Raw genomic sequence first — 14,313 nt, 5'->3', positions numbered from 1 at the left:
TGTTCTTTGCTGCACAGTGGTGGTACACTCCTTTAATCCCAGTACTCGGGAGGCAGAGACAGAAAGATCTCTGTGAGTTCGAGGCCAGCCTGGTCTATATAGCAAGTTCCAGGACAGCCAGAACTATGCATAGAAAGCCTATCTCAATTTTTTTTTTAAAAAAGGGGTTCTTTGGCATTTTCAGACACATAATCAACACATTCTAATTACTCTTGGCTCCTCCCCTCCCTCATCTTCTTCCCAATCCATCAACCCCCTCTCTCCCTTACAAATCAATTTTCCATATCCATGTATATTTGTTTTGTTTTGACCTCCAACAGCTTTAATGAGAGCCATTATAAAATGTGAACAATTCTTATTACAGAAGATAAAAGCTTAAAATTAGCTGGCTGTGGTGGTGCAAGCCTTTAATGCCAGCCCTCAGGAGGGAAAGACAGACTGATTTCTGTGGGTTTCAGACTAGCCTGGTCTACAGAATGAGTTCCAGGATAGCCAGGGCACAGAGAAACCATGCCTTAAAAAACCAAAACCAAATAATAATAAAACAATAACAATAAATAACAAAAAGGTGAACAATCAAAAAAGCTTAAAATTCCATTTTTAAATGTGTTAGGCTACTGATTCTTTGTTTTAGTTGATGGACATCAAGTAATGATGGAGGCAATTTTCACATCTCAAGGTTTTGCAACAGAATCCCAACAGCATCATAAGAGAGGCCAAGCTAACTCCACCGTAACCCAATTCATTTGCAACACCCCACAGTTTGCTTCTGCTGCAGTTATCTAATGCCTTAGAAGAAATGATTCACCTTATTCACTGATCAATTGAAGCAGTCAAGTAATACTTGTCTGAATCATAAAAATTCTTCATTGAAGCCCATCCAAACACCCCACCCGACTAAAATGAATTACCCAATTGGGGATAACTTTTAAGCAACCACAATTTGTATTTGAGGGTGGCTTTTGATCTCTATTATTGCATGGAAATGAGTCTATCTGGTGCTTTAGAGATTCATCTCTAACAGTGAAGGCAAAGGTTTGTGATATGGGAGGGTCTTCTGTCTGTGTTACTTTCATTGGTTAATAAGGAAACTGCCTTTGCCTTTTGATAGGATAGCAGCTTAGATAGGCGGAATAGATTGAACAGAATGCTGGGAGAAAGAAAGCAGAGTCAGGCAGTCACCATGAAGCTCTGGCCCAAGATGGATAGGTCTTCCTGGTAAGCCACCACCTCATGGTGCTACACACATTAATAGAAATGGGTAAATCAAGATGTGAGAGTTAGCCGGTAAAAGGCTAGAGCTAATGGGCCAAGCAGTGTTTAAATGAATACAATTTGTGTGTTGTTATTTCAGGTGTAAAGCTAGCCGTGTGAGAGCTGGGCGGGACAAAAAGCAGGCCTGCTCGCCTCCTCACTACAGGTTTGGTTTGGACGAAGAACTTTGTGTAACTTAGTAAAGAATTAAGAGCAATGAAAAGGAAAAGTAATTCAAGTGAACAAAGTCAAGGAAGTAAACTAAGTGAGCGGAGTGAAGGACAGGCTTTAAACACCAAAAAGAGAGTTTTGGAAAGTGAACAGCCCAGGAACTATAAATATTACACTATGACATGGTTTTCTGGAAATTATGTACCAACTGCTATGAATTTCACACAATTCAGTTATCTGGGCTAATTTTATGTACAACTGGAATTAAAGGTTAGTGACATGAATCTTCTGAAAGTACGTAGTCTTACAATGATTGCTGTTCTGAAAATCAGTTCTTTGGTCATTTATTCCAGTTCCTTAAACTGATACCATGGAGTCTAGCCTGGGCTTTAGCTATGAGTTTTGTGTAAATTAAGAAATGTATTGTCTGAACTGGATTCTACATTCATCATGAGCATCTTGCTATAATACTGAAGCTGAATTTGACCTCTCAGGGAAGAGACATTGAGAGGCAGTCAGACTTAAAGTGATTTTCTACCAAGGCATATTTGTTTTTTATTATCTGAAATGTTAGTGAGTCTGGGATAGCTTTTCATATCCCCTAGAATTTTAATAACTTTATTATTTTATCTAGTAGTTTAAAATAGAATAAAACTACTAAAATCATAAAAGTATCAATATTAGAACTTGATTTCCACCTATCTTCATATAAAAAGTATAACCTTCACCCAAAGTACTATTATTTTGAGTTTCTTGAGAAATTACCTCCCCAACCGCATAGCCGCTGGAGCTCATGATCCACACTCTGCTCTGGCTTCCATTCCTGTAGGCCTCATAGGTATGGTTCTTGAAGATGCCAGGGTTCTAGTAAATAAGCAGGGTATAAATGTCATTTTGGTAAGTGTCTTTTGCAACTAAAGCAAAAATGAGGCACCAAGCTAAGTGTTTGAACATACCAGAACAATTACATATTTCTGTCCATTGTCATGGAGGTCCTTAACCAAATCTGTAAGATTGGAGTAAGCCTTTTCATCAATCGTGAAATCTTTCTTTTCGTCCATGTAGTCTATGTCTGAGTATTGCACATCCTGAAAGACAGCTCAGGGCAGTTAGAATCTAGGAAACAGTCACCTTGCTGATTGGAAAATTCTTAACTCTAGTTCCTACCCACTAAAATAGAAGTCATATAGTGCCACAGTCCTGGAATTCCCCAAACTTGTCTGGCTCCTAGAAATAAATCAGCTCTCTGTGAACAATGCATCTGCTATGACTGTAGCCCTGGGTGCCCATCCTGAAAGAATGATATCATGAAGAACCTTGAGGAACATAAAAGAGGAAGTAGATCTTGTTTATTCCTGGAATTTGAGGACTTGGGTGCTGGCTATGTAGCACGTATTCATCAATGTGTGTTTGAATGGGCATGTGAGGGATCTTATAACCACAAACACTTTGGCTCTCAAACATCAAGTCAAAATATAAGCTGGTATGAGGAGAAAGGGTTCTCTTACTCTGTTAAATTGCTGGAGGAATGGATAATAATGTCGGGTGACAAAGAGATATAGAGATTTAACAAACAAGATTCTCTTATTGCATTGTTTGTGTGTTTACATGTGAGGACAGGATGCTATTCTTAATGAGACTGAAATATAAAGAGATTAAAGGTCATTTCCCAGTCACTTGAATGAGGAGGTAAAAGCTGACTAGGACTTGGGTATAGGTACTTCACTCTGGATAGTCTTTCTTTTTCCAGTCTTCCATGTACTCCATGGTGATAAAAAAGTCTCAAATATGTTCTTAATGTGGCCTGAGGCTTGCTGCCCAATGTGGAATCATCTGCTCTGATCCCTAGTAGTTACTTAGGCCCTTAGGTACCACACATATCCACAGAGAGGGAACCTTCTAATCAGGAAAGAAGAATTCATTTGCTTTTGTAACACCAGCAGAAGCAGAGGAGGCCAGACCCCCAAAAATACAACAAGTAGAGTCGCAAGAATAATTTCTAGGTGGTATTAAAGGCACACGCCTTTAATCCCAGTAACCGGGAGAGAGGCAGGATCTCAGTGAGTTCAAGGCCAGCCTGGTCTACAAAGCGAGTTTTGGGACAGTCAGGACTGTTTCATAGAGAAACCCCATCTCAAAAAAACAAGAACAAGAACAAAACCAAACGAAAACAAAATTGACCCTTCTGATTAGTAGTGCAATCCTGGAAAAGTGAAAGCACACATTTCCTCACCCATAAAAAAGTGATAAATGAGAGCCAGCCACAACTGAGAAAGTTTTTCTAAAATGATACAGGAAGGCAAAATATGGGTCTATTTCTTCCTGGAACTGAGTGTTTTCAGACAGTATACACAGAGGAAGTAAAGTTAAGTCCTATCAATTTTCCCTCAGTACCAAAGAACCTGGTGTGAATATTTCTCCTAAGAAATTTGGTTTCTGTGTCTGCTCGCTTGGATTCTCTGAGATCAGACCAAACTCATTCTCACCCATACAGTTTTCCAGCAAATGCTAACCACATAGACATATGTCTCAACTGAAGTTCCAAAGCCTGAAGAATTTGTCCTTAAGGAATTCTTTTGACAGCTTCATTGACCATGCGAGTGAGGAGTTTATCAGTGATTAGACACTTGGAGTTATCTTTTGATTTGCTGGAGAACTTTGAACATCATAAATACTGTGCAACTAGGGAGCTCCAGAGTTAATCTGGAAGGAGTTTTGCAAGGTTTCTGTGGTATTAGTTTACTGTAAATCATTATTATCATCTTCAGCTCTTGCTGACCTCATCACTATGTGTTGATTTCACTCATAAAATTGCAGCTCAGTTTGACGGTGTTCACACTGAGGGCTAAATGCTTTATGCAAGATATTTTCTCAGCCCCCCACCCCAGGGTAAGTGTAAAATTTTTACTTTTTAAAGATAGAAACCACAATATCCACCTGTTAATTAACTAACCCAACATGTACAGAGATATGAAAAGATAACTCTAAAATTCAAGTCCTTTGGCTCCATAAACACTGCCCTTGCACGGGCATATGAACAATTCAGTATTAATTTCTCTGACTGTTTGTGCCTCTATCGATCTATCATTCTGATTTTCCTTCTTAATTGCAATCTTAATTGAATAGAATGCAAGGAAAAAGGAAGAAATGAAATTGTATCTAAACCATGATAAGAAAAACCTCTACTTACATAAGGGATGCCAGCTTTACGGTTTCGTTCTATAACCTCTCTCAACCCCTCAGTGCCACCGTAATCCCTGCGGCTGAGCTGGAAACCAAGGCTCCAGTAGGAAGGCAAGAATGGCCGTCCAACAACCTGGGAAAAGAAGTGAAAAAGCATCCGAGAATTTATAACAAACACTAACGAACATGGTAGCATCGAGTTCATCTGAATCATTTATTCCTTTTTGCTTTCTGTAAAGTCCTCAGATCTAAAATTGTCAGAAACCAAAGGAATCTCCTGCTACAAAATTCCAAAGCTCAAGTCTTTTGTCACTTAAAATAACTAAATATGTCCCAATAGCAGCAGCTGCAGAAAAGAAAATAGGATTTTCAGAATATATTGGATTAATAATGTCATCCTATGGCAGTATGTCTCTACCTGTGGGTAGACCCTTTGAGAGTCACATATCAGATACTTGGAATATCAGATATTTACATTACAATTCATAACAGCAACAAAATTACAGTAATGAAGTAGCAATGATATAATTTTATGCTTGGGGTCACCACAAAATGAGGAACTATATTGAAGGGCTGCAGCATTAGGAAGGCTGACAAAGGGGGGAAGGAAATGGGGTTCGAGATGTAGCTCAGTTGGTAGAGTATTTACCTAGCAGGCAAGAAAATGTTGGCTGAATTCCAACAGTAAAATTAAAAACTGGAGGAAACGGGAAAGTGGTCATGGTTGTATCTGGTCTGAAGGTAGTGTCTTTATTTCTTCGCTTTTTGCTATAATAAAATACCCCAATCAAAGCAACCTAAGGGGAAAAGGGTTTATTCTGGCTCAAGTTACAGTCCATCATGGCACGGTAGTCAAAGTAGCGTAAGGTTGAAGCTGCTGATCATACTGCATCTAGAGGAGAGAGAGTGAGAGGAGGCAGGGAGGGAGAGAGAGCAAAGAACGCTTTCTGATGCTTTCCTTGCTCCCTCCATCCTGCCTAAGAAATAGTCTCACCTGTAGGTCTTGATATATAATTAATGTAATAAAGCGAGTTCTTCTCAGGCACTGCTGCTGGCCCATCTTCTAGATAATTCTAGGTTCTTTCAACTTGACCATTAACACTAATCCTCATAGCTGGTTCTTTGTTTTGTTATTGAGCTGTGCTGAGAACAGTGACCAGAGGAGTCTCATATAAGGCAGATAAGCCCTCTACCCCTGAGCTGTAACTCTGGCCCTGAAAAGCAGTAATACTCACTCACCAATAATCTATTAATGTTTGCAGTATAATACAGACATATACAATAAAATATAATAAAAAATAGGCACTGAGAGTATGACAAAACACAGCAAGCAGCATTTCTGCTTTCATGGAGCTTGACTGACATACAGGTAACTCACATAAGTATAGAGGGTGGTGTGTGGCAATGGCGAAAGAGCAAAAACTTGGGGATCAAGGGTATGATGGGTGAAAAACTACTATGTGCTTGAAGTATTCAAAAATTTCTGAGTACCTCAAGACAATATTCTAAGATGACTAGAACCCTGTTCCACATTATTCTAAGAGTCCCTGCCCTCTAATCAGAGGTTTTTCTCCCATTTCATATCATTCTTTCTTTCTTATTTATTTATTTGTTGATTGAATGCTCGTTGTGGATTTGTGATCTCTGGTCTTTGGAATGCTTGATTATACCCAGAGGAACAATGGCATATGGTAAATGGACATGTCTAACAAACAGAATTAAGCACTCTTTTGCATTTCTCAAGGCTTCCTGGATGGTGCCTTCAGTGACGCAGAAAACGTCCAATCAATTTACTAGAGTGAAGAAAAAATTATGGGAGACTTGTAAGCTCAGAATTTATATCCATACTATCTACTAATAAAACTTCAAATTTCGTCCTATTAACTGAAACAAATAAATGAAAAATAGCAACAGCCCCACAGTAGGGAGGGCAGACCTATACCTCCAGGTATTCTTGAACTACTTGCTCTGGCGTGTTTCCCAGGAAGATGTAAAAGTCAAGAATGCCCCCGGTTGTGCGGTACGTGATGGCAGGAGCAGGCTGAAGAGTGACCTCTGGAAGGGTTAAAATGAATGATTAGAATCTTCGGAAGGAACGCATCTCTAAGAAGCATAAATAGCTGGATTGTCCCAAATTATGCTCAATTTTCAAAGGAAAATGAATCACATAGACTCGTTTTATCTGAACTTCGTTAATTTGAACAAGATACCCACCAAAGTGAAATTTTGTTTTGTTTCATGTTGCTTATAAGAAAAAGGAGCAAATTTGATTGTATCTGGCAGCATTAGAATAAATCTCTATGTTATTAAAAATGGTTTACTCCAAAGGAAAAATATTTTGGAAACTTACTAGGTGAGTTTGATATAGTTCTATATATAGATATATAGATATAACTCGTATATAGTCATATATATGACAGCTATGTGTTTTAGATAAATGAGGCTTCTTGCCATATCACTAATTAGAAGCTGAAGGAAGATGACTGCTGAGTGAGGCTATGAGACACAATGCGCAAACGCAGACTGCTGCTGACAGGCAGACAGCCTGAAACACACGTGCGTCTACAGGTATCTTTGGAGTGTGTACAGCAATGGATCCTATTATCCACACAATGTTAGGAGAAACATTCCGTCAGAGGAAGTCCCTGAAGGAGGTTTCAGCCAAGTGTCCCTAGCCTGAGCTGGTTTTCTGAACAGGCTAAATGTTGTCATGCTCTCGTTTCAGCAGAAGCACCATACGTGCAACACGTGACTGTTACCCGAGGTTCTTACAATAAACATAGTTCTTAGAACTAAGAACAGCAACCCTAAATCTATCCAGAAATAGATACATAAAAATATGCTTCTTACCCATGGCATTGCTGTTCAAAAGGAAAACCCCCAAAGAAGCCCCACTGGTATCTTCAAGGCACAAGAAGAATGTGTGTGCTCCATACAGATTAGCCATGCCCTGTCAATAGGAAGGAAAAACAGAAGTAACAGGATTATGTGTGTAAAATATTTATCCTGAAAGTTATGGTGGACCACACCTTTAATTCCAATATTTAGGAAGCAGAGGCAAGAGAATAACTACTTTTAAAACAGCCTGTGCGACATAATGAGGTCCATGCCAGCTCAATCAACATAACAAGACTCTGTCTGTAATAAATAAATAAACAAACAAATAAATAAATAAGATTCTTGGAACCAAAATTTCATGTTTATACTTGCTCAGCATTTAATCAAGTGTTGTACCAAAAAGATAGTATAAATGGAGAAACACAATATTGTATATTATTTAATGAATACTATTCAAAAAAAAGATATACTGCAATAATATAGCTCAAAATGTTATATGAAATGAAAGAAACAAACAATACTGCTGTCTTTAAAACATGCTGACATGCAATACAAGAGCAGAAAGAAACTTTCCGTCTACAGACTCTACTGATAATGGTACCCAACTGATATTCTTGTCTAAATACTTAATTATTAAAGCAAGCAAGCATCACTTTGCTAAAGTATTTTCCTCTCTTCTTTTGATAATACATGAAAAATTAGTCCCTTTCATGATTTTCATTTTGAGACAGGGACATAATAAGTAGCCCAGATTGGTCTTGAGCTTACTCTGTAGGTCAGGGTGACCTTTAAGTTGCAATCCTCTTACTTCAGCCTCTTGAATAACTGTGATTATGTGCTTGCACCAAGAAGTCTGGATGTTTTTTTTTTTAATATTATCTTGTTTACCTTACATAATTACTAAACTTTATTTTCAAAAAAATTTTTTTTTAAATTTCTATATTTCTAATTTAAAAGTCTATTAAACCCAATAATGCACTTTTCCCAAAACAAATCTATGCAAATTGGGCAAAGTAAGACCTAGTTGTATTTCTGTCAGCTAATTTTGGGAGCAAAGGGTGGGTATTCGTGACTGCGAGCCATAAACTGGGGTGAGGGTGGGAATAACCTCACCTCTGTGGGAGTGGCATCTCTGGTGAAGATGGGCCAGGTGTTCCAGCTCATATTGTGGAGGTATTGCTGATGGACATGTTCCCCCAGCCCATATACATTGGAGCTGGGCAGTCGGAAAGATATCTGCAGGTACTGCTGGGCAAACTGAAGGGGCCCAATGCCTGTGTCCAACCTGGGCAATGGGGAGAGGATAAGAGTCACAGAAGCACTCTGGCTCTGCAGAAAGCTGCGTCTGCTTGTCCACAAGCACCACTTTTCACGCTGCCTCCAGTGCTGTTCTCATGATATCATCAACTCTTTGAAGTTAGGAGCGCGTCATAGGATGGGACTTCTTGTTCACAGGTTTATGACCAGAGGAAGAACGGAAGTGCCACTTTACAACTCCAGGTGCTACTGTGGATGTTCAGTATTGCTAGCACAGGTCACTCTGAAAAAGCAGTGGAGCACACTGCCCTGTAGCACACTAGGACCAGATTTGGGTGCAGGTATTTTTTGACATTCATATTAATATAAAATATTATTTATGCTTTATACCATGAAATTTATTATATAAGCTCAAATTGGTTTTAGGTGCTTAATGCTAAGATTCAAAGGTAATGATACTGTGAAATGGTATACAGGAAAGTTTGTGTACAAGTGTGAATAACTCAAACAATAAAATTCCCTAGTCCATATTACATGAGAACCATAAGCACGCATGTATACTTACTATAAACGTACATATGAAACTTAATAAGTGGTTTCAACTCATTTCCATGTCCTACTCATCTTGCTGTGTATGTCAGAGTGAGTTACATGGGGATTCTGTATTCAAAGACAGACAAAGAGTGTGGAGAAACTCACAAGACTTTTCTGTTGCTCTTTCGTATTATTCGGATGCTGAAGGGCATTTTGATGACCTCTACAGAGTAGCTCAAAGTAGATGCATCAGCAGTCCCATTCATGAGGTTGATGTTTTCATGAGGGACTTCATAGCGTAACTCATTGGAATCAGTGATCTGAGAAAAGAAAAATAGAAAATACAATTCTGGGCAAGACCACCTCCCTGTAGAGCTATGGGAATGCTGCTTTTGAAGCAGTGACCCATGAGAATGTTTCCAAATCTCGCTCCTGTAGATTTTGAGCATCCTGTCAATGTGTCCTGTAGAGATGCCTGCCCATCTCCTCCAGCGATGTCTACAGAAAGAAGCCCTCTGAACATTCACCTTCGCTTACTACAGAGAGGAAAAGGGTAAGGCATCACTATCTCCAGAGTTGTATCCAGTGAATAACATCCTCACTGACCTTAAAATGAAAACGGTTGGCTGCCTGATACTCAGCTGTGAAGAGGGCATCAGCGATATCATTTCCAAAATGAGATGGTGTTGACAACTTTTTCAACTGAGCAGTCAACACTAAGGCGAATAAATGAGAACAAGAGACTGTGTTAGCTTTCTAGTGTTAGCAGTGTTAGCAGCTACCTTGGCTGGACCACAAACACTGACTTCCTAGGACTAGATTCAGGCAGTGCTCACCTGTGCTTTCATTTCTGACACTGGTGACTTCATAGCCCCAGTTCTTAGGGAAGAAGCATGCAGGAGCTTTGGTATCTGCCACTGGCTTCCAGCAGCATTTATACTGCCATCTGCAGATATCCTAAAAAAAAAAAAAAAAAAAAAAAAAAAAAAAAAAAAAAATGGAAAAGAGCTGTCATTACATAAAATCCAGGACGGGAAGTGTTACTTACCTACTAATTTACAACCCATGTTATTCCAGGGAAAATTTGAGATAGGTCATAATCAAATTCACCCATGTACTCATCCTCAGTTTATCCATCCAGTTATCTAGCCATCCAACACACGTTCTACATTTACCAGATAAAAAGTGGTAACACGGATAAGTAAGACCTAACTTGTGTTTCACTAAACTGGCTGCTTAGCTGTATAGCAAGACAATTAAAATAATAATGGCAGGATGAGTTGGGTGTTCCAGCAGAGCATCTCCCAAAGTGAGGGAAACACACACCAACCATTTCTCCCAAGCTAGAGTCTAGGTGGATGAGAAGGCATGCTAGGTATGTAAGAGGTAAATCTGTTCTTAAAGCACCAGGATGAGATAGACAGAGGAAGCAACGACAAGGCAAGATCAAGAGAAAGGCACACATTAAGCTGTTACCTTGATTCTAGGGAAGAAATTTGGAAGAAAAAGAAGAAGAATAGGAATGGGACTCTCCAGTTTTGTTCTGTACACTTGTCTGACTCTTGTTAAAAAGAAGGCATGTGGAATAGGTTCTATTATGAAGATTAAGGGGATGTCATCCCATTGCTTATTTCCGAATACTACTGACAAGAGTTTTAGATGCCAATAGATGTAACTGCTCTGAAAAGCCAGAATGACTTTTATGATTATCATCTAAATATTTATGGAGGAAATATTAGAATTTGTAACTATACTGTCTTTTAAAATATGCGTTTATTTTCCCAGATTAAACAGTCCTTGCCTTGTTCTTTCCACATAACAAACACCTGCAGATTAAAAGAAAAGGACTTTGGGTGCCCCAGCAGCCTCTGAGGCAGACACTCAGAACATCTGCCACCTCTGAAACTGAGGTCCACAAAGCCCCAAAGGTCAGTTTCGCTGCTGTAAACTGTGTCAAAGTCTACAGACGTCTATAAGGAACAATCACTCTGCAGATAAACATAGTCTTTGTGTGCGCAATCTGTCCTAAGTGTTTCTTTCAGTCCCACATACCAAAGGTCAGAGCCTGGAGACAAATAGTTACCAGGACTCCAAACTCTATCTCCCTTTCATGCATTGCTTCCCCATACTTGCTCCCTTGTTTTCCATCTCGGTTCTCAGCACACCAGACAGTCTCTTTACACTCACGTCTGCGCTCTCGGTGTGGACTCCCAACAAGTCTCCTTGTTTCCCAGACCCCATTACCCTAAACTGTGTCCCTAAGTCATCTCCCAGATAGATTATGTGCCACTTGCCAACCAGATAAAAATAGCAAAATAATTTAAGAGCAGACAGCCGACGAGAAAATCACCTGGAAATCAGCTAGCTCACCTCTGTGTGATATGAGCATTGTGGCAACTGAGTTTCTGGCAGATGCGTAAATTCTATTAGCAATGTATACAACTTGTTCGAAAATTAGGAAATCTCATTTCCATATTTACCATTTTACCACACTATTTCATATGCTTAGATAAAAATTGGACTATATGTAGTTTAAGTTTCTAAAAGCTACTTTGGTTGAATTATTGATTTTAAAAAAAGATCTCAAAACTTACTGAATTTTCAGAGATGAGAAAAAACTTAACGTTCTTTGTGTGTACATGAGATGAAAAAGAAGTGATATATATATATAAACTGTTTGAAAAAACTTAAAATTATCTTTATTTTGAAAGGCCATTATCATATTACCAAACTTCAACAAGGTCTACATAAAATAGAGGAGAACTGAAAAGTAAATTTAAGAAAACTTCTGGTTGTAAAATCACTATTCAAAAATCAGCTTCCAATCTATACTAATAATAAACTGAAACTTACAATTTAAAAATATTTAGATGGAATAAATCATTAAATAATTTTTAAAAATTAAAGCAATGTATATAATGCATACACTGAAGGTAATGTCTTTGAGGACTCACGAGATCTATCCCAGTCCTATTGTAGCTACGGCCATATGAAAGGTCAAAAAAGTCATTTAAAAATCAGATACCAGAAGCCAGTCCGCACTTACAAACTGTCATCTTTCAGGGAAGGCACCACAACAATTCAGATATAAAAAGCCTTATCTCACACTTGACAGTGGCTTTAATCGGCAGTGGCCACTGAGGATTCAGGGTGGGGCCCAGTGGAACTCCACGGGAGTGAGAGGTCAACATCTAACAGTGGCTGGAACAGAGGCTGCAGACCAGCACCAGGGCGCAGATCAGATCTGACCGAGGGTCATTTCCACGGCCATGCAGAGAATTCTATAATCCACACAGGGGAGAGAAACTGCCTAGGACCCCGTGTAAGATTTACAGGTTACACGGAGTTCCACATCTCGGAGCAAGCTACAAACCCAGGCAGGAGGCCCGAGTTGACTTGGACAATTCTTTCCACTGTCAAAGGAAAACTCTGGCCCTAAATACCAGTTCCACAGAAGAAAATGACACTTCAATCCTACTATAACTTAGTCCTTCCTGGACACTGTTAATTCTTCCACTGAAAGAAGAAGGGGCTTCAAATTTAAGAAAAAAAAATTATACAATGATAGGGTTTCTGACCATCATCACTTATGTGAATATTTCTGAAAGTACTTCAAAGTGCAATGGAGCTTATGAATGAATGATAACAAATATTAAAACATAGTAGAAGCATCAGCTATTTATTATTCAGGATGTAACCACAATTAATATCTCAAGTTAAAAAATTAGAAATTTTTTTTTGAGAAATGGTAGTAAGTTTAACCTAATCAACAATTATACAAAATAATGATAATTTAAATTAAAGGTAATAATACAAAACAATCATTAGTAAGAAGAACATCATTATGATCAAAATAAACATCAGCTAGAAAAACAATGAACTCTATTTGCAATAAAAACTAAAGCTGCGGCTGGATAATGGTGACGCACACCTTTAATTCCCACATTCAGAAGGCAAAGGCAGATGGAAGAAGCCTGTGAGTTCAACACCAGGCTGGTCTACAGAGTTACAAGCCAGTCAGAGCTAACCAGAGAAACCCTGTCTTAAAAAACAGAAACAAAACCAAAATCCCTGAAGCTATGAAATACCCAGAAAGAACTTCCCAATAAAACGCTTATTAAGGACCACACACACACACACACACACACACACACACACACACACACACACAAGTATGGTCTCCTTTACTCCCTACTTGGGAGGAAGAGGCAGGCAGATCTCTGGGTTTGAGTCCATCCTGGTCTGCATAGTGAGTTCCAAGACAGCCAGAGCTATATAGTGATCAACTCTGTTTTGAAAATCAACAGAATAGATAGACAGACAGATAGATAGATAGATAGATAGATAGATAGATAGATAGATGATAGAAAATAAAAGAGAGACTGTCCATCTCTTTTTAGTGAGAAGATATACTAAGATACTAATTCTTGGAAAACTAAAATTTAATTAACAATCCTAATTTCTATTTAAATATAACACTATTAGATATCAAATGTAGAATACAGGGTACAGAAATGAATTCTAAATAAACACCACTATTATGGTTTAGGTCACACAGTCACAAGAAGACAGTGTTCAAATATTTGCTATTCTCATGGACATCAGCCAGGAGTGAAATCTGTTTCTTCACACATGTCCATTGGGATCTCTGTTGCCAGGAAGACCCTTGTTACACTCAGTGACAGAAATTCAAGTGCCTTAGTCAACCACACTTTCTTGCTGGCCCACTTCTAGAGGAACGGTAGGCTACCCCACAAATGTTTAACCTCTCCAAGATCAATCCACACCTAGAAGTGGCTCCAGCCATTGGTATCTTGCTTCTACTTTGGCCTTTGGAACTTGTCTGCTCCTGTACCTCATTTTCCAGCCTATTTCCTGTACTTCCTTAGTGCAGCTGTTTATTTATCATCAAGACAAGATGTTGTAGAACCATCAGACACCCCACCATTTCTCCCTTCGCAATTAACAGACCCTGTGGGACTCCATGACTGACCTCTGTCACCACCTCGCCGGGTGCACAGTCTATTCTTTCTGACTCAGCAATGTTTGGACAATCAGGAGTAAATGAACCTGTAA

The 14,313-nt window shown here is 38.9% G+C and overlaps 1 protein-coding gene across 1 annotated transcript in view; it reads right to left on the bottom strand.

Moving 5' to 3' along the window:
- The window catches only part of Mgam2 (maltase-glucoamylase 2 (putative)), an 85,211-nt gene that overhangs the window by 57,717 nt on the left and 13,181 nt on the right, over nt 1-14,313 (bottom strand). The window contains exons 3-12 of the mRNA XM_041634956.1: nt 14,231-14,307; nt 10,074-10,194; nt 9,844-9,953; nt 9,403-9,557; nt 8,560-8,731; nt 7,459-7,558; nt 6,551-6,663; nt 4,616-4,741; nt 2,382-2,513; nt 2,191-2,289 (exon numbers count right to left, since the gene is read on the bottom strand). Coding sequence (XP_041490890.1) covers nt 2,191-2,289; nt 2,382-2,513; nt 4,616-4,741; nt 6,551-6,663; nt 7,459-7,558; nt 8,560-8,731; nt 9,403-9,557; nt 9,844-9,953; nt 10,074-10,194; nt 14,231-14,307 — 1,205 coding nt within the window. The remainder of the gene's footprint in view (nt 1-2,190; nt 2,290-2,381; nt 2,514-4,615; nt 4,742-6,550; nt 6,664-7,458; nt 7,559-8,559; nt 8,732-9,402; nt 9,558-9,843; nt 9,954-10,073; nt 10,195-14,230; nt 14,308-14,313) is intronic.

This window comes from Microtus oregoni, unplaced genomic scaffold (genome assembly GCF_018167655.1).
Source record: "Microtus oregoni isolate MIOR12 unplaced genomic scaffold, Mior012 000046F_ref0000063, whole genome shotgun sequence".
Taxonomy (NCBI): domain Eukaryota; kingdom Metazoa; phylum Chordata; class Mammalia; order Rodentia; family Cricetidae; genus Microtus; species Microtus oregoni.
The sequence above is the reverse complement of the archived record's forward strand: the minus strand, read 5'-3'. Positions and strand labels throughout refer to the sequence as shown.